This window comes from Hyalella azteca, unplaced genomic scaffold (assembly GCF_000764305.2).
Source record: "Hyalella azteca isolate HAZT.00-mixed unplaced genomic scaffold, Hazt_2.0.2 contig6811, whole genome shotgun sequence".
In the NCBI taxonomy this organism is placed as follows: domain Eukaryota; kingdom Metazoa; phylum Arthropoda; class Malacostraca; order Amphipoda; family Hyalellidae; genus Hyalella; species Hyalella azteca.
The window spans coordinates 693,089-712,415 of record NW_025936959.1 but is presented as its reverse complement, the minus strand read 5'-3'; the positions used below and the strand labels follow the sequence as shown (position 1 = coordinate 712,415).

The 19,327-nt window shown below is 37.8% G+C and overlaps 1 protein-coding gene across 1 annotated transcript; it reads right to left on the bottom strand.

Annotated features, from left to right (window-relative positions):
- Positions 1-1,740: 1,740 nt before the first annotated feature.
- Positions 1,741-3,411, bottom strand: LOC108677214 (mucin-1-like). Its single transcript, XM_018165403.1, has one exon. It carries the CDS (start codon positions 3,409-3,411, stop codon positions 1,741-1,743), a length of 1,671 nt encoding a protein of 556 aa, XP_018020892.1.
- Between the last annotated feature and the right edge of the window lie 15,916 nt (positions 3,412-19,327).

The following is a 19,327-nucleotide window of genomic DNA, read 5'->3' as shown; positions in this document are numbered from 1 at the left end:
TCTATTTGAGTTCCAGGGAGGATAAAACAGAGCCGTATGCTTCACTTGTATTTTAAGGCATTGAGAATTTTTTTACCCTAGATTTACAAATACATCCTTTGCGATTAAATATATTATGACTATTATATCATTATTTTTTATAATGGTTATTATTATTATTATATTTGCATCTGAATTTTGAAAACCACACTTTTCTGAGGCAGGAAGGTTTCTGGCCCACAATCCTGACAGTACAATGGTGACGTAAAGCTAACTCACATGTGCTTGACTTACTAAGTTAATTTTGTTTCAATGTTATGATTAATTAAAACCTTGAATTACTGCTTTTCCATAATGAAGATAAAACCTAGATGCTTCATGGATGCACCTATTTGTCATGAATAATTTGAATGAATTTATTCCTTTTTGTAGACTTCCATTGACCATAGAACAGCATTATCATCTCAATATTATTTCCAACACAAAATGTCAATCATTTGTTTGTTTTTTACGAGAAGACCACAATGTCCCAAAACTACTTTAAAATGTTTTAGGATTCATTAATTTTTTCGCGAACGAATGAGTTGTTAAATTATTTAGGAACAATGATGCTGATTGTGAAAGATCATGAAAAATCACGGAAATTTTGAAATCACATTCTTGCCAGATATTCTTCTCGATGAATGCCCTATGCTGTTTAATGAATATCCGATGAAAATTATCTATAAGATTTAACTACCACTAAATTATTATGAAGTGAATACTACAATATTATCATCAATACGAAGTTATATTACCAGACGCTTCGTGAGAATGTTAACAATAATATAACAGTGACAATAAATTCAGTAACAATAATAACCGTGAAATAATAAATCCTGTTTCGATTGTAAAATAATAAAAAAATTATTAACAGATGATCATTAATGAAGCTGTTGGAACTTGTAATAGCATTTATGCAAACAAAATTTTGAGTTTATTGCCGATGGCTTCCCATATTGGCTATTCAATGGCCTATATATACGATGTACATGTTTGAATTCAAACAAAGTGTGTTCACCACACGAGATTGTTTTCATATTGGGTTGCTTCCCAGCCCGATGCACTCTATGATTAAATGTATTCATAAATCATATATATAGCTTCAACACATGCCTGATCGTTTATAATCATAAATGTAACTCCAGCATACGGATGTCTGATTCGTTAGCCGCACAGATGTTTGCAATTGAAATCACTCCTGCACAATATATGTACCTCGTGCCACAATGAAAACCCTCATCAATCACACATGTTTCCTGTATAATTCCTAGTTTCTCAAGTCATTAAAATATCACTTCAAGTTTCAACTTCAAATGCAGCTCTAGAAAATTAATTGCAATAAAAATCATTGAAAATTTTTCGTTTTGAGATATCCAAAATCACATATAATATCCGGGATCTGTATTAGCAGACATCAATAGTTAGTAAGTGTTGGAAAACACACACATTGTACACCGCACCTATCCTTAATTCGCCTTATTTTTATTTGTTCTGAAGATAGAGAAATATTAATGAATTAGGCCGCAATAATAAAGATAGTTTCAGACACTTCTGGAGTTGCTGCGATTCTGGACAAAGTTAGTAGAATTATTCTATAATGATATCATTTATTCCTGACCTAAAGTTATTAGAATTACTCTATAAGAATATTATTTATTCTTGACCGAAAGTTATTAGAATGATTCAATAATAATATTATTTATTCTTGACTTGAAGTTATTAGAATATTCTTTTAGTTTGTATTTCAGTAATATCAAAGTTATTTATCAATGGTCTCAATGCGCGCAANGTTGGGATAGACGTGGTCCTCAGCACCTCTGTGGTTGACATCACGTTATGGTTAGGTTTGGTTAGGACAGACGTGGTCCTCAGCACCTCTGTGGTTGACATCACGTTATGGTTAGGTTTGGTTAGGACAGACGTGGTCCTCAGCACCTCTGTGGTTGACATCACGTTATGGTTAGGTTTGGTTAGGACAGACGTGGTCCTCAGCACCTCTGTGGTTGACATCACGTTATGGTTAGGTTTGGTTAGGACAGACGTGGTCCTCAGCACCTCTGTGGTTGACATCACGTTATGGTTAGGTTTGGTTAGGACAGACGTGGTCCTCAGCACCTCTGTGGTTGACATCACGTTATGGTTAGGTTTGGTTAGGACAGACGTGGTCCTCAGCACCTCTGTGGTTGACATCACGTTATGGTTAGGTTTGGTTAGGACAGACGTGGTCCTCAGCACCTCTGTGGTTGACATCACGTTATGGTTAGGTTTGGTTAGGACAGACGTGGTCCTCAGCACCTCTGTGGTTGACATCACGTTATGGTTAGGTTTGGTTAGGACAGACGTGGTCCTCAGCACCTCTGTGGTTGACATCACGTTATGGTTAGGTTTGGTTAGGACAGACGTGGTCCTCAGCACCTCTGTGGTTGACATCACGTTATGGTTAGGTTTGGTTAGGACAGACGTGGTCCTCAGCACCTCTGTGGTTGACATCACGTTATGGTTAGGTTTGGTTAGGACAGACGTGGTCCTCAGCACCTCTGTGGTTGACATCACGTTATGGTTAGGTTTGGTTAGGACAGACGTGGTCCTCAGCACCTCTGTGGTTGACATCACGTTATGGTTAGGTTTGGTTAGGACAGACGTGGTCCTCAGCACCTCTGTGGTTGACATCACGTTATGGTTAGGTTTGGTTAGGACAGACGTGGTCCTCAGCACCTCTGTGGTTGACATCACGTTATGGTTAGGTTTGGTTAGGACAGACGTGGTCCTCAGCACCTCTGTGGTTGACATCACGTTATGGTTAGGTTTGGTTAGGACAGACGTGGTCCTCAGCACCTCTGTGGTTGACATCACGTTATGGTTAGGTTTGGTTAGGACAGACGTGGTCCTCAGCACCTCTGTGGTTGACATCACGTTATGGTTAGGTTTGGTTAGGACAGACGTGGTCCTCAGCACCTCTGTGGTTGACATCACGTTATGGTTAGGTTTGGTTAGGACAGACGTGGTCCTCAGCACCTCTGTGGTGGGCATCACGTTATGGTTAGGTTTGGTTTGGACAGACGTGGTCCTCAGCACCTCTGTGGTTAATATCACGTTATGGTTAGGTTTGATTTGGACAGACGTGGTCCTCAGCACCTCTTTGGTTGACATCACGTTATGGTTAGGTTTGGTTAGGATAGATGTGGTCCTCAGCACCTCTGTGGTTGACATCACGTTATGGTTAGGTTTGGTTAGGATAGACGTGGTCCTCAGCACCTCTGTGGTTGACATCACGTTATGGTTAGGTTTGGTTAGGACAGACGTGGTCCTCAGCACCTCTGTGGTTGACATCACGTTATGGTTAGGTTTGGTTAGGACAGACGTGGTCCTCAGCACCTCTATGGTTGACATTACGTTATGGTTAGGNATGACATCATTATGATAGTGACATCATTGTGATAGTGACATCGTTGTGATTGTGACATCGTTGTGATAGTGACATCGTTGTTGGTAATGACACCATTGTTGATAATGACATCATAGCTGATGACATCATTGTTCACACTAACACTATTGATTCTGAAACAAACGATTAGAGTGAAATGCAATTGAAAATGAACAGTAATTTTAAAATTAATAATGAATGGTTTAGCTATCGCTCTTCGAAATTGCTAGTGCACTGCAGTTAAAATTAGCGTTTCTGAATCTTTCAACGCTGGCATGAATTAGCTGTTCCCTCCCATATAAGTCAGGCTTTCTTTATATCTGTCTGCCTACATTTCAGTTTGTTTATGACTTCACAAAACCACTAGTGAAAAGAGTAAAATGCATAGATATTTCACAATATTTCATATATATCGTACCAAAAGGGTTTCTAATATTGAAATATTTTTCTAAACTAAAGGAATGAATACAATTACTGACGCTAAACTAAACTAACTAAACTTCCCAATTTTTCAAAATTCAAAGACGAACAAAGAGAAATAAACTTCGTCTTGGTGCACCGCTGGCTTAAGCTGCAGCCCACTAGACAAATGACGTTAAAACGGCGTTTGAATAAACGTTGATTCGACAAGACAACATTTGATTAAAAAATAACGTTTAATTCAACAGTGATTCAACGGAACAAGGTTTAATTCAACGTTAATTCAACAAAACAACGTTTAATTTTAAGTAGAATCAATATCAAATGTCTTGGGAACGAAATAACGTTTAATTCAACATTGATTCAACGCAACAAGTTTTAATTCAACATTGACTCAACAAAACAACGTTTAATTCAACGTAGAACCAATGTCAGATGTCTTGGGCTCATGGACTCACGATGCTCCTACGGCCTCCACCGCAGGACCGGACGATGGTCTTCTCGAAGCCGGAGAGCCCGCGGCGCCTGAGCATCGCGTCCACAAGCTCCGCGCTCACTTGCATCACGTACTCGTGGTCGTCGTGGTCTGGGCACCGACGATTTGGTGTATCGTTAAACAACGTTTGATTAACGTTTATTCAGCTCAAAAAGGTTATATTAATGTTGATTCAACGTAAGATGTCTCAACCATACCTCAAATCAACCATACTTCCGCGCTCACTTCCATCATGTACTCGTGGTCGTCGTGGTCTGGACACGGACGATTTGGTGTAAGGCAACAGGGCAAGAAGATTTCGTTAGACGGGAATTTTTAGGCTTGCTGTATGCCTATGAGCATCGATGGTATCTATAACGCAATGTCGGAAAAATATTCAGCTTGATGAGAAAAATTAATATCAACAATGTTTGGTCGACGAGGTCTGGGCTAAGACGATTTGGTACAAGCAACAAGAGGAAGATTTTGTTAGTCAGGTATTTCTAATTTCTTGAATTCTTTGCGGCATCGATGGTGTAGGCGAAAATTATTGAAAAAAGACTTGGCTTGATGCCAAATAATCTAATAAATATTTGTCGTCTTTGTATAGGCAGGGTCAAAAATGGTACATGAAACGGGAATAAGCTTGGTTTGTCGCGAATTTAAATTATAGTACATTTATTTTCCTGGACGCTTCAGGGCATCAATGGTGTCCATGCTGCATTAATTGAAAAAGAATGAGCTTCGTGATGAAAAGAATCTAATAAAAATTTTATCGCGTGCCTTGTTGTGTTTGTCGTGTCATTGAAAGGTCTGCAAACCTGATGTTGAATACGCAAACCTGATGTTGAAAATGCAAACCTGCAAACCTGATGGGATGTCTTTCTATACCTACACAAATTTATCTAACAAGAAATTCATTCCATGGGCATTTAAATACATACCAAAGTCAAAAATAATAAATATGACCAAGTCCAAATATCTCCAGTCACCGCTAAATGAATGCAAAAAAATATATATACATTCTAAAATATATATGCTATACTGGTAGAAGCTCCAGCTGGTGAGGAAAGTGAGAAGGCTCATTAGTCACCTTGGCTTAATCTTTAACTAACCTAATTCATAATTGAATTGAAAAATAATTAGAGCGAAGTCTAAGAAAATGTGCGTCCCAGCTTATAGACTTTATGCAAGACCAATAGCTTTTTGACCGTCCACTTTAGAGAAATCTGGTCTGAATTAACGTTCACAGAACTTCACGAAACAAGCAGCGGTCATTAAAATAACCTCATAACAAATCTTCGATGCCGACACTACGATATAAGAAAACTCCGAGACAAGATGGGTTGCACCGAGACAAGATGGGTTGCACCGAGACAAGATGGGTTGCACCGAGACAAGATGGGTTGCACCGAGACAAGATAAGTTGCAACCAAAATAAGCGTGATGAACGAGATAAGAACTTGTGGCACGGAAGAATGCGACGAGAAAACGGGAATCCAATGAGATAAATGGGAAAACGGCCGGTGTAGAAGGAATGTCGTCAGATGAAAAGGTATGTCAAGATGAATGCAGTCCACGATGAGAAATGGATGAAGCCATGAAATAACTGAATATGAAATAACTGAACTGATGAAATAACTGAATATTCTAGCACTTTTCGAATAAGATATGAAAACTTTAAAAATCCCGAAGCACGTGCAATATTTAATTACGGCTTACCTCATTAAATTTTATTCATAGTTACGCAAATTCCCCTTTCTGTTATTTCCTATGTAGGCTATTACAAGTTAAATTCACGTTCTATGACAGGAAAAGTAATCGATAGCAATTTAAGAAATTTGGCAATAAAGGTAAATTAAAATTTCCTTACTTTAAAGGTGCATATTATTGCATTCAAGATATCAGCAGAGCACAGAAAAATACCTTTAAATCTAATTTATGTCTTCAAAACTCCAAGAAAACTCGGTATGCGATCGAAGCATACGATTCGAAAAAATACTATAAGGTAGACTAATTACTTCACTGATACAAGTGAACAAACACGTACTGCACCAATAATTTACGCATCTTTCTACACTGGAGTAAAAGTTCGTTGAAAATATTTACGGGGCAAATCCAGAGTGCCGCAGCTAGATCATGCCACAAATGTTTTTAAACTTGTCGTTATTCCACCGTACCCAGTCTTGAATAAATCATTTTAATAATCTTATCATCTCTAGAATTAGCCACTTCCGTCACCGGAATGATAAGTAGACTGTCAGTAAACACACTGCTGGCGTCTCATTAATATGCCAAAAGTGCATTTTCATTAGTTGATATGACTAATCTAACTGAACAATTAGAAATACTAAAATTTAACATATGACATACGCTAATGTTAAGTAGGTTTGAAGCAAATGTGCATGCATAAAGGATTGCACCTGCCAAATAGCCTGCAAATAGGATACTAGATTGAAATGGAAGACGTCATTCTCACGTAATGAGCGTTTCGACCGCTTAATAGTTCAATTGAAAATCCTAATATTTGAAGTTTGATACCAATGAAGAGAAAAGTATGACAAACGCACAAATGTATCTGCTTAGTAGGGAAACAGGCTAAGCAAAACTGCATGAATAGTGCAAAATCCCGATGGAATTTCAACCGTACAAAACGAATTTCGGACTGGACAAAATGCTCTTCCTATAGCAACCCTAATGAAAATTTTCTCCATGTATTCAAATTTGTCTCAATATTTAAAGGTAATGATTATTAACTGCCCTGTACACGTGTAACGATGTCTAATAAATTTGGTAAAGTAGCTAACACCAGCACGCATTCTACATGGCAATGCTTCAACAACGGTCGCACTTCCATTAGTAAAGCACGTGAATTTACAGGAGCTTGGATAGCACTTCTCACAGCAGAACGTTCGACAAGTTTACTGGTGATCAACATCGACATACGCTTTCATTTAAGATTAGATCAAGCACGACAGTAAGTAGCACCATATTTGAATTGGCCTTTCATTCGGTTGATAATTAACACTTGCTCATCGGTGCTCTTCATAAAGAAAATACCAGGTAACCATTATATTAATCCGGTACACTTATGACGAAACCGTTAAGTAATCAATATTAAATTGAATAGATCGTTCCGTGAAATCTAAATTGGGAAACAAAAATGAAGACCGCGTGAACTATGACTTGAAATAGTCGAAGCCTAAAGGTTCCGCGGCAAATTAGGACAAAAGAATGGAAGAAATGTGGTACATTCACCATGAAATTTCTCCAAGTTTTATTACTCAAGGGAACTTCTTTTATCGACTATCAATATAACGAACGAAATGTGCGTCCACGCTCCCTATCATGCACGCTCGATAAGAACCTTCTCTCAGTAAATAATTTCAGCTCACACTACAGAAATTGCTCAAAGCTCATCAACTTCAATTTCGGAGACCAGCCTTATATAGTCGTGCCAGTCTCGTGGTAACAAACTCCTTAGCTTGTTTGTATAAGACCTAGCAGATCATGAGGCTGAAATCTTTCTCTATTTCCCACTTCTATAAGAAACGGTTCTTTACCAAGCGCCTCAGGTCCAGACGAGTAGCAGTTGTTGGATAAGACGTATGGGTAAAATTCTTACAAAGCAGAAACTAATTAACTGATTTTTTGGTGGGATCAATTGGAGTGCTGTGCTTTAGACGATTCAGTCTGTAAGCTTCAACACGGACTGGCGATGTTACTATGCGTCCGACATACTTGCCAACATTTAAATAATTTCGAATTTGTATAAACAATTGAACTGATTTGCATTTTTAATGTAATGAAACGAAGTAATATAAATGATCAGAAAATACGTTCTGATTTGAATTTCTTTTACTACAGTCTTGACAATTAATCCACACTTAAAATCGTTGACATACCATAGAATAAATTATCTCCTGTGGTTAGTGCGATCACAATATCTTAGAATTTCATTAATGTACGACATTTGTGCTCTCCCAATATCTTGTAAGCTGATCAGCAATTTACATGAAAACAAATTAAAGATTATGTATTGAACCTACAGCCCTAATGTCAAATAAAAAAATTTAGGCTTAAACAGTATGTTTTCAGATAATAGTTTCCTATCGCACACATCGTTTCCATTTTTCTACTATGAGATAATTCTCTTGTTTGATGTTCCACAAATCGGCCATTGTTATTCGACTTCAATAATTAAACGAAATCGAAAACATGCACAAATTACCTATTTATCATGCTGTTGAATTTAAATAGAAAATTATATTCTCCCAAAAATTCTTGATACTAAGTCATTACATCATTAATTCCAATGATTAATTCTAAATGCAAATGTTGTAGTTGGGCCCTGGATTTTAATCAAACTTGAACCACTTGTGCGAAGTAAAGAACTTTAAATAAACGCTTATCTACTTTTTGATGTCAAGTTCCAGAACTTTTTGATGTAATCTCTGGAAATCATGTGAGTTCCGCAAACGTTTTTTGGCTAATTTGTATATTCGGCAGCGTCTTTGGCACTGTGAATAAGTGAGTAGAACTCTTCGATTTATATTTTATATACTAATATCCATCTCCACGTAATTAACAATGAAAAAAATTAGGTGTTGATTCCTATTTTTTTAGATTACCAATTTCAAAAGTTCATAAGTTTCATATTCAATAAGAAATTTGAAAAGTTATCAATTTTATATTTATGATGGGAATAAGTTTTTCAAGTCTATTCGGCAATGCAAATTTCAACTGGTCATCGAGGTATACGATTCCGAATTTCTTAGATACCTGCTTTCACGTTCCCGGTACACAATCATCGGAATTTCTGGTTTCAGAACGCAGGACTACCTCAAAAATCGACAGAGAGTGATAAATTATAGACCAAAATTGGTATTTTTTATAATGCGTATTATACTATTTACTCCATTATATATTGCATGTATGTATAGTGATAACGAAAAATGCTTTAGGGTAATGAATATTCAGCATGGTATGCATGATGCAGTATTCATAAATACTTTGGATTCGTTTTCCTGAGCTAATTACTATAAACAAAAACAATATATAAATACAAAAAGGCCCACTGGCCCTATTTTAGCGCATTTCCTCATTTATGGACAAAATGCACTATTGTGCTCGCCATATCCGTCTGTCTGCCTGTCCGTCCGTCTGTCCGTCCGTCCGTGACCTCAAGTTTCGTCGACGAAAAAATGCGCTCTCTGTCACTCACTGCAGTGAGTACTGAGTTCGATTTTTTAATACTGTATTATAATTTACGTAGGGTTCAAATATACGATGGATACGTTTTAGGCTTTTTACGCATTTTAGGCTTTTTACGTTTAGGCTTTTTACGAATGAGATACGCATTCAAACTCATATTTTAAGCAGCTTCAGCACATTTTTCTGGTGTCCTTCACCTAACTGCATTCATTTCTAGGGTTAATGACGTCGATATAATTTTTTAAATTTTAAACCTAGCTGCGCTTGACCGCCTCCCTACATTTTTAAGAAAACGGCTGCTACATGAGACCGAAAATTTATAGTTTTTGTTCTTACATAGTGAGAATGGGTTCTTCATCCTCTACGTCCATCGTCAAAAAAACTATAAACTAAGTTGAATAAAAGCTCTAACCATCTGGATGAGTGAAGTTAATAAACTTGTAGTGGAGTCATAATTTAGATTACCAGGATGGCCCAAATGGTCCGCACGGTAATCAAATAGCAACTTATGATTCTACGGAGTACCCCTATAAAAAACATTCTGGAGCCTCTGCAGTACTTATATGTCCTTAATTTTATGATATTTTAACTTTCGCACTGTTTTACGCTGCCCCTAGCACTGTGTAGTTTTTCGACAATATGCGTACTCGGGACATATAGGGCGCCATTTACTGGTACTGAACCCACGGCATTTACTTGCTTAGATTAGAAGGTACTGCGCAGTTATAAAAACTACTGTCGTTTTTATGGACGTAAATCCTTTTCAGTTAATAAACTTACTCACAAACCTCATATAATTAGCTTTACGATGCAGGCTGCACTCGTCTACATATTATCTGGATAATTCGCATCTTATCCACGATTCAGTTATCAATGCAGATTATGCATTCGCTGTGGAGTGCTAGGAAAATAGGCATGATAGAGGATTTAAATTTAGATAAATCTCAGCTTATAAGACTTCAAATTTTTCACAACAAAATTAATTTTACGTTGATAACAAGTCTTATTGAAGCGCATTAATTTAGAGCGTGATGATTAACCCCAGGAGAACACAGAAAAGATGGAAGTTTTTCCTCTCATATCTGGAAAGTCGAATAGCTTAATTGCTCTATAGTTTAAATTAGATGTGAAACTTTCTTCAACATCGTACTTTTGCTGGCCTGTTTCCAAGCGCAAAATTAATTTCCGGGAATAGCATATAGGATAGAGATGAAACTTTCAAGTGTGATCAGTCTTGTTTATTGGTGGATGAAAATGACTGCAGCTGGTATAATGTACGAAGACACAGTCGTTTATCTAACGAATGTTATGCCAGTTGAGATAACATATTAATTCAAAATGATAGAATAACGTAAAAAATAATATCAAAATGCAATATATTTAGTTTCATAATGTATAGAACAGAACTATTCTCTCTTTTATTATTCAAATTCATTTTTTGTTACTCGGCAAAGTTACAAGCACAAGTAATCTTCTAATAAGAAGAAATTTAATAAGGATCAAAATGTTAACTAAAATGAGACACAATATTTGGCCCCTAGATGCTGACACTTAATTCAATACCGTAAAAAAACATACGCTCCTATCTCACCTCCTATCACTATATATTTATACCTCATTCAAGAATATAAATAAACTCACTAGCTGACACAAATTTGCAAAAACGAAAAGAGTGCCATATTTCAACTTGAAATATTATTCAGTGAGTTTGTCCATTCAAAAAAATACAATGTCATCTTGAGGCTTTGGCTAATCTGAAATTATTTTTTGAAGTAGATCCACAGCCAAACACCAACAAACGCGATCAATGTCAGTGCTGGTATCAGAACGACCATGAAGGCTTTATGAGCGTCCCTCAGACGCCACTTCTTCGGTTTACTGACGAGCTCCACGTCCCCAGTTTGATCAACTTTGAAAATAGTTTCTTCTGTTTTGACGGGACATAAAAATGAGGGAAGCCGTCGTGTAGAAGAGTTTTCTGTAGTGCGCACACACACTCTCAGCGTTGGGGTCATCGGGAAGTGGTCGACGATTGTTAGACTCGAGTCCATGATTCCCTGTAATTCGAAGCGGCTTTCTGACATGTACCCGGGCTTGGCCGCCCTCAGTCTAGCTGTTATGTCATCCGCGTTGCGTATAAGTTTATCTTCAAGTTCTTTGACCATTTTCTTTATGTTTTCGTAGCTGCGTTCTTCAGAAGGGATTCGACGTTGTCGATGGAGGATCATCCGCGTAACCTCCCACCGGAGGGTGCTAGACATCGAGTAAAGTCGTTCCTCGCTCTGCTGCCGATCAGTCCGTCCGATGAGATTGCAACTGAGTTTCATCCGGAAGTCACAGACCATATGATGAACACAACTTATGATTAAATTAACTTCAACTGGCTGAAGATAGTATGTCACAATTTCGATGGACAAAAGCTCCTGGTCCAGACTAAAGGAGTGTTCAATTCTGCAATCCTCGCGCAGTATTTCAGTCAGAAATTTGTCACTAAAAGGGCTCACCTCCCAGGCTTTGCTAGGACAACGCATAGTAGGAGATGAATATATGGATACTGAAGATTGTCGACTACTCGAAAATGTTTTGTAGTTCTTTGTTTTGGCCAAATAAATGGATCTCTGGATCTTCAATCCTTTAGAAGAGCTATCTGGCACAGAAGAGTCATCGACAAAGGGCAGCTTGCCACTAGAGTTTCCCTGCATGAATCCATTGTTGAAGGTGAATTCGCTCGGAGTTTCAAATGAACATCCGGATGAAATTTTCGAAATTTCTGCCGGGGGGATGCAGTCATAAGTTGGCACATTGCCTCTTAAAGTGTCAGACAAACTAGTGAGATTTTCGTGTGTCTCTGTTGACGACAGCCAATTGGATACATCCGAACAGGGTCTCGGGGACGAAGATTTTATTTCAAACCCTGCATCAAGGTTGACATCGGAGTTTTCAATAGGAATGTAACATGGACTTTTTTCCGATCTATTCAGTAAAGGAGTAGTCTCCACTGGGCTAGAATGTGCGATTGGGAACAAGTCAGTCGATGATGATGCATCAGAGAGACCTTTTGAACGAAAATTTCTTGTTTGGGGCATGACATTAGGGAACGAACTGTCAAATGACGAGCTCGATCCGGGAATGCATGTGTAGACTGAAGTGCTTCTATAATTTTTTATTTTCTGAGAAGATACTTTAAGGAAAGAGGGATCAGGATTGTTCGTATTAGACAAAGAATCTTCTTTCCTATTACGCTCGCGACTCGATGAGGTTACATTGATGAGTCGCTTGTCAGCAGTCGAGTGTTGTACGGAAACGGTGCGTGTGTTTCGATTTGTTCCTGAACTCGGATGTGTGCTCGCCTGAGATCTTCCGCATCCAAGATTTTCAATGAAATCGTACGAATATTCATTTGAATTGTGAGTTCTGAATATCCTTGACTTCAGCGCAGCTCGTTTTAAAGTTTTGGCACTTGCTCCATTTTTAGGCTGAGCTTCAATTTTCAAAGCATAATTTTCACTTCCTGTTGCAGCCGGTACGTGTTTCTCAGGCTGATGTTCTTCGGTGTCAGAACCACTTTCATCACGCTTGGTTGAATCTTCTTCCTCGTCTTGAATGTACCGAAATGAGTTCTGTTTCCGTAGCTCACTGGTATTAGCAGCATGAGTAACGTATTTTTCAGGAAGACTTGGAGTTCGAGAATATCTTTTATTTTTGTTAATACAACCAAAACTAGGTTCGAATCCTTCTTCATGGCCCTCCATATTGTTATTTTAATTAGTAGAAACTTCTAAAAGAATAAAAATAATAATCACTGAGAGTTTTTCGACCAGCTCTTCTGATTTCCAAACGGGATCCCAGTCTACCACTGAATGGTTGCTTCGCTACCTGGAAGCCAAACACGTTGATTTGGTTTGCGATTGTTTGGTGTAATGATTGTTTTCCAGGCCCAATCACTCGGAGCGGTAACGATATCTTTATCGATAACGTTAATTGGATAAAATAATGAAAACATAAGTGCTCAATGTTTGTTCAGGAGGAAAAACAATTCGTTAAAGCTTTGTGAATCGAAGAACGTATCAGTGTAAGATTGATGCATTAACTAGTATAAGATAGTGTCCCATTAATTTATCTACGTAAGCGGAAATTCGAAGATGGTTTTGATAAGATAACTTGTTTAAATTTATGAAAGATTATGACGGGGAAGCAAAATATTGAGAGTATCGTAAATGTGATGTGCATTTAGACAAATATTTATAATTAATATAACGTAATTATTAGTTCTTTAGTCTGCTTCTCCGGAATAAATATTGAGAGTATCGTAAATGTGATGTGGATTTATACAAATATTTATGATTAATCTAATGTAATTATTAGTTCTTTAGTCTGCTTCTCCGGAATTAAAGATCTACTACGAGGGTGAGGCTATATAAGTTATTTGCTATTTGTAACGTTAAAAATATTACAATTCAATATGTCGGCAATAAAGCCATTACTTTTCCACAACATTTTTAGCGCATTTTCTCATTTATGGAAAAAATGCACTATTGTGCTCGCCATGTCCGCCTGTCTGTCCGTCCGTGACTTCACGTTTTCGTCGACGAGAAAATGCGCTCTTCGTCACTCACTGCAGTGAGTACTGAGTTTTATTTTTTAAATTAAACGCAGCATTGAGCGACGTATTCGTTCTACACGGGACGTGTAGACCGAATTCTCTTTTTTTAGTAAGTTTTAAATAAATGTTTTCGAAATTGATTATTTTCGACTCGAGAATTAGGCTGTATTGAATTTTTAATCTATACATTAATTCATTTTGTACGAATTAGTTCATAAACTCTGAGATAATAACAGCGGTTATAATTATTCACGGTTTGGATTAGCCCGATAATGACCATTGGACCATCGTTAGCAAGATGGACTGCAGCGTGCTGCAGTTGTTCTCGCTCATGTGGCAGTAATTTACATCCATTTCTTCATGTGGATCATAGCAGCGTATCTGCACCGTCTAAAAGTTTCCCGCTGAACTAATTTTTATGTTTATAAAATGTTCAAAAGTCTCCTGTAATAATATCAGGTAAGAAAAAGGATTGGTTTGATATGAAATATTTATTTGACGATATTTTTCCTCCATCGTCATGCCGATTGTTATCTTTATTTTAAATAATTGAATTATTTTCTTGAATTGATTGGTTCAATATTTTAATTATTGATTTAAATAATCACAATATAAGGTCACACGAGGTATTTTGCACTCTCAGTTCCAACTCATGTAATCACCTGAGTTCATGATAGCTCGAACGACGGCCTTCCGAAAATTTTTTTTACAATTTTTGGTACAAACATTATCTTAAATTGGATGATCCTTATTTTGCACTACATTGAAATATACAAGGAACAAGCTTGTACTAAAGCAGAGCTGTTATGCGAACATGCATACTCGTACATCATTATGATACATTTTCTTACAAATAAGTGACAAAAATGTCTCAGGGAACACAACAATTTTAGGATCTTGGCTTAAGGTTCTCTAAAAAAAATCGTGGATGTAATTAATGATCATTGCTTTACGTCAAAATTAGAATTTAGTCTCCAAGCACGTTTCTAAGGCTGGGAGTTGTAAACACAAGTTCAACCTTGTGTACTTCTAATAATGCTAATCCCATTAAGGTATGGTCTGTTTCTATGAAATAATCTGGGAACCTGAGGCGACCAAAGAACGAAAAACATGATCAAAGATTGTTTTTTTTTTCTCGCTCGCCTCTTGATGACAAAGGCGAGGCTCACATATCACTGACGACGATTTAGCGTATCAAGATTTCATGACCATTTGAGATGCCTCTTTCCCCAAGGGACTCAAACTGACCATCTGAACTCCTAAGCATGATCTTGTTTGAGCCCAACATGGGTCATTCGCAGTCGAACTTTCGTTGGGTTCAGTTCTTTCCCGTGTGCTGTGAAAGCTGTACGTGTTTTCCTGCATCCTGCATATACGATAAATCGAGTGAAGTGTTTGGTGCTTCTACAAAACATTTTGCTGAATATTGAGTAACCTTCATTTGGTTGTGTTGTTTAGTCTGCATTATGGAGCCTTTATATTGCAATCATCAGGAAAATGATGATGATGGATTATACGTAAATAACCCGTGCGCGAGTGCGAAACACGATTCCATTGTCAACAATCACCTGTACGGAAACCTACTACAGGCGATGCTCGCAAAAGACGGAGTCAATTTGTGTGATTCCTTAGATGAACACACCTACGAAAGTGTTGAAGATTTACAGTTGAGTGAAATCGGAATCCAATTAGATCAAAATTGTCATATTACCTCGCAAAATAGTCGTCTTCACTTCAAAGTCAGTAACAATACAAATATTGAAACCAAACATGACTTTACGACACCTCCGGGCCTCGCCAAGCGTCCTGGAATCGAAGTGGAATCTAGAAACCGAGTTTACGCTGATATGTCTGCTTTCAGGAGCCAAACGCCCTTTGCAAAACAAATACTACAATTTCGCCCACGTGCTTTAAGCAATGATTACCAAAACCCCGAACAGCTGCAGCAGCAGCATCGTCTCATAGGTAGAGATCCGTTTCTCCATCACGCCAACCAATGCGTTCCAAAAATTACACCTGTTGTTGCCACAAAAATTGTACCTGTTGTTACCACAAAAAAACAAAACTGCACCTACAAACGACGTGATAAAAACAGTACAGCCCGTGACACATCATCGCAGCCGCGGGCCCACTCGTCATCTGCAAGAAGCCATTCCAGGACCCAGGACAGGTTACTGGCGTACGCCTCCTTCTCTCGCACCATCAACTCTTCGAGCGTCTCGAAGCTTGAAGGGCAACCAAGTCGACCAGATGAGAACGTTGATTTAGGAAATTCCGGGTTTCAAATTAACTTTAATTGCGGAGGACTTCAAACGACGTCTTCGCCAAGTCCACGATACATCTCACGAGCAGAGTATGCTCGTCGTCATGATCTACTCCACGTTTTTGAACAGAAGCAAGAAGAAGAAGATCAGAAAACACGTTGGCAAGAAATTTCCGAAGGTATTTTTGCCTGTATTGGGGGAATTTGTACGCCGGATGAAAGCTGCTCGTGCAAGAAGAGCAATACAAGACCTCAAATCAACAACGCATCAGTTAAAAATCAGACGATCATACAAGTTAATATCAACGAAACGCCCTCGAATGCCCATCAAGGCACTTCGTTTCCAGCACAACCGCGACGCGTTCCTCGGAATGATATAGTAAAAAATCATCACTTAGCGAAGCTGCTAGAAGCAAATGTGCAGCCTTCTGTGTCCAGGACCAGGAGAAGCACTGAGAAACCCAAGCTTCATTAAAGTGCTCCAGGCTGATCTTCATTCTAAGGAAGGTGAGAAACCCTGTTCTGAATTTAATACCTTTATGCTGATAGCTTTGTCTGTTGATCAAATAAATTAGGGGCAATTTTTTATAACAAATTACTTAATTTGTCAGCCATGTTATTACAATTTTGTGCGCCTATTAAAACCGGTCAAGTATATTCGGTTCATTAACACAATAAAAATGTAACCCTCATAGTAACATGTTGCTATATATAGTCTCTCTCCATTCAGTATCATGCTTGCGTGGTGAATTCAAGCAGTGCTTTAGCACCAATATTTATAGTATTGATTTTAGTGCGGCTCTAGATTTTGCAATTAATTTTTTGCTGACCTACGCTCCGGAATGATTCGCATTAGATTATGTAAGGAGCAACTCTTGTTTTTTCTGAAGCGTAAAATTGAACGCGGTTGAATAATTATATTGAATCACAACCATTGAAACTGCAAGGCTGCTTGCATCTTCCAATGAAACTCATGACCCCAAGTCACGTATAATTTTCATAAAGTAATATTATTGAAAATGAATAATATATTAACGAATATTATTGAATATCATTTCATTGGAAAATGCTAAAAAGAAATATTGTGATTCATGTGTCTTTTTGTTTATATGGCACCGCGGGATCATATATACGAGTATATTATTATGCAGATGAATTGCGACGTAGATATCCGTGAGGTCAGGCTTGAAGCAAGCATAAAGTTAACTGAAATTTCGAAATATTAAAGAGATGAGAGTATCGGGTTTCAATTTGAAGCCGATGTAGGGGTTAGATGCATGGTTGAACTAACTTTAGAGGAGTCCGCCCAAAACATATATTTCGCGAATTATTGCGTCTCAGCTACTTAAACAAATGCGAATTCGGTAACATTCACTCAGTTTTGCTATACAGGGTGTCCAAAAAAATCATACTCACCTTTGAATGGCTGTAACTCGAAAAGTAATAGAGTTAAAAAATTTGGAAGGTCGGGATTTGTTCCCTATGGTTTTTCTCTATCTCTCCACCAAAAATCAGACAGATCAATGTAGCCATAAGCGTTTGATAGAACTTTCAGTGACATGTGCTAAAATCGTGCTTGCGCAAAGTTTTAGTAAGATCATTTTGCATAATCATTACGTTGTCTTGACATGTTTTCTTTTCGCTGTTTGATTTTTAGCACATTTTCTCATTTATGAAAAAATTCACTATTGTGCTCGCCATGTCCGTCTGTCCGTCCGTCCGTCTGTCTGTCCGTCTGTCTGTCCGTCCGAGACTTCATGTTTTCGTCGACGAGAAAAGGTGCTCTCTGTCACTCACTGCAGTGAGTACAGAGTTCCATTTTTTGTATCTTTGGTGAGACGAAAACATGGCAATCGTTGGTGAGAGGCAATCATGACAATCTTTGGTGAGACACAATCATGACAATCTTTGGCGAGACACAATCATGACAATCTTTGGTGAGACACAATCATGACAATCTTTAGTGAGAGACAATCATGGCAATTTTTGTTGAGAGAGAATTTCAAAACCAAAGATTACCTCTTACCAAAGATTGCCATGTTTTTGTCTCACCAAAGATACAAAAAAATGGAACTCAGTACTCACTGCAGTGAGTGACAGAGAGCGCATTTTCTCGTCGACGAAAACAGGAAGTCACGGACGGACAGACAAACGGGCAGAAGGACGGACGGACAGACGGACATGGCGAGCACAATAGTGCATTTTTTCATAAATGAGAAAATGCGCTAAAAATAAAACAGGGAAAAGAAAACATGTCAAGACAACGTAATGATTATGCAAAATGATCTTACTAAAACCTTGCGCAAGCACGATTTTAGCACATGTCACTGAAAGTTCTATCAAACGCTTATGGCTTCATCGATCTGTCTGATTTTTGATGGAGAGATAGAGAAAAACATAGTAAACAAATTCTGACCTTTCAAATTTTTTAATTCTATTACTTTTCGAGTTACATCCATTCAAAGTTGAGTATCGTTTTTTTGGACACCCTGTATACGATACATTTGAAATATTAGTGTTGCGATAAACGATATATATTATTTTTAAATAAAATCACTACGGTCAACACGACAAACAACTTCATATTAAATATCTTAATTTGGAGGATTATAATCAATAGTTAATATCTCGAAACACGATGCTTTAAAAATGTCCGACCCCACGAAAATACTTCTCTCGTAAATTGTGCCTGCTGAAATAACAATGCCTGTCGGTTCATGGAATATTTGTTATGGATACAATGAATGTATTCATCAACACATACTCGACATTTCATTGTATAAAATTCTATATCACCACAGATAGCTTATCAACAGACATGGTCATCACATGGCAGCTTATCATATCTTCGTTATCTCTAACACTAAACGATGTGAGCCTTGACTTGAACAATTTGTATTGCGCTGT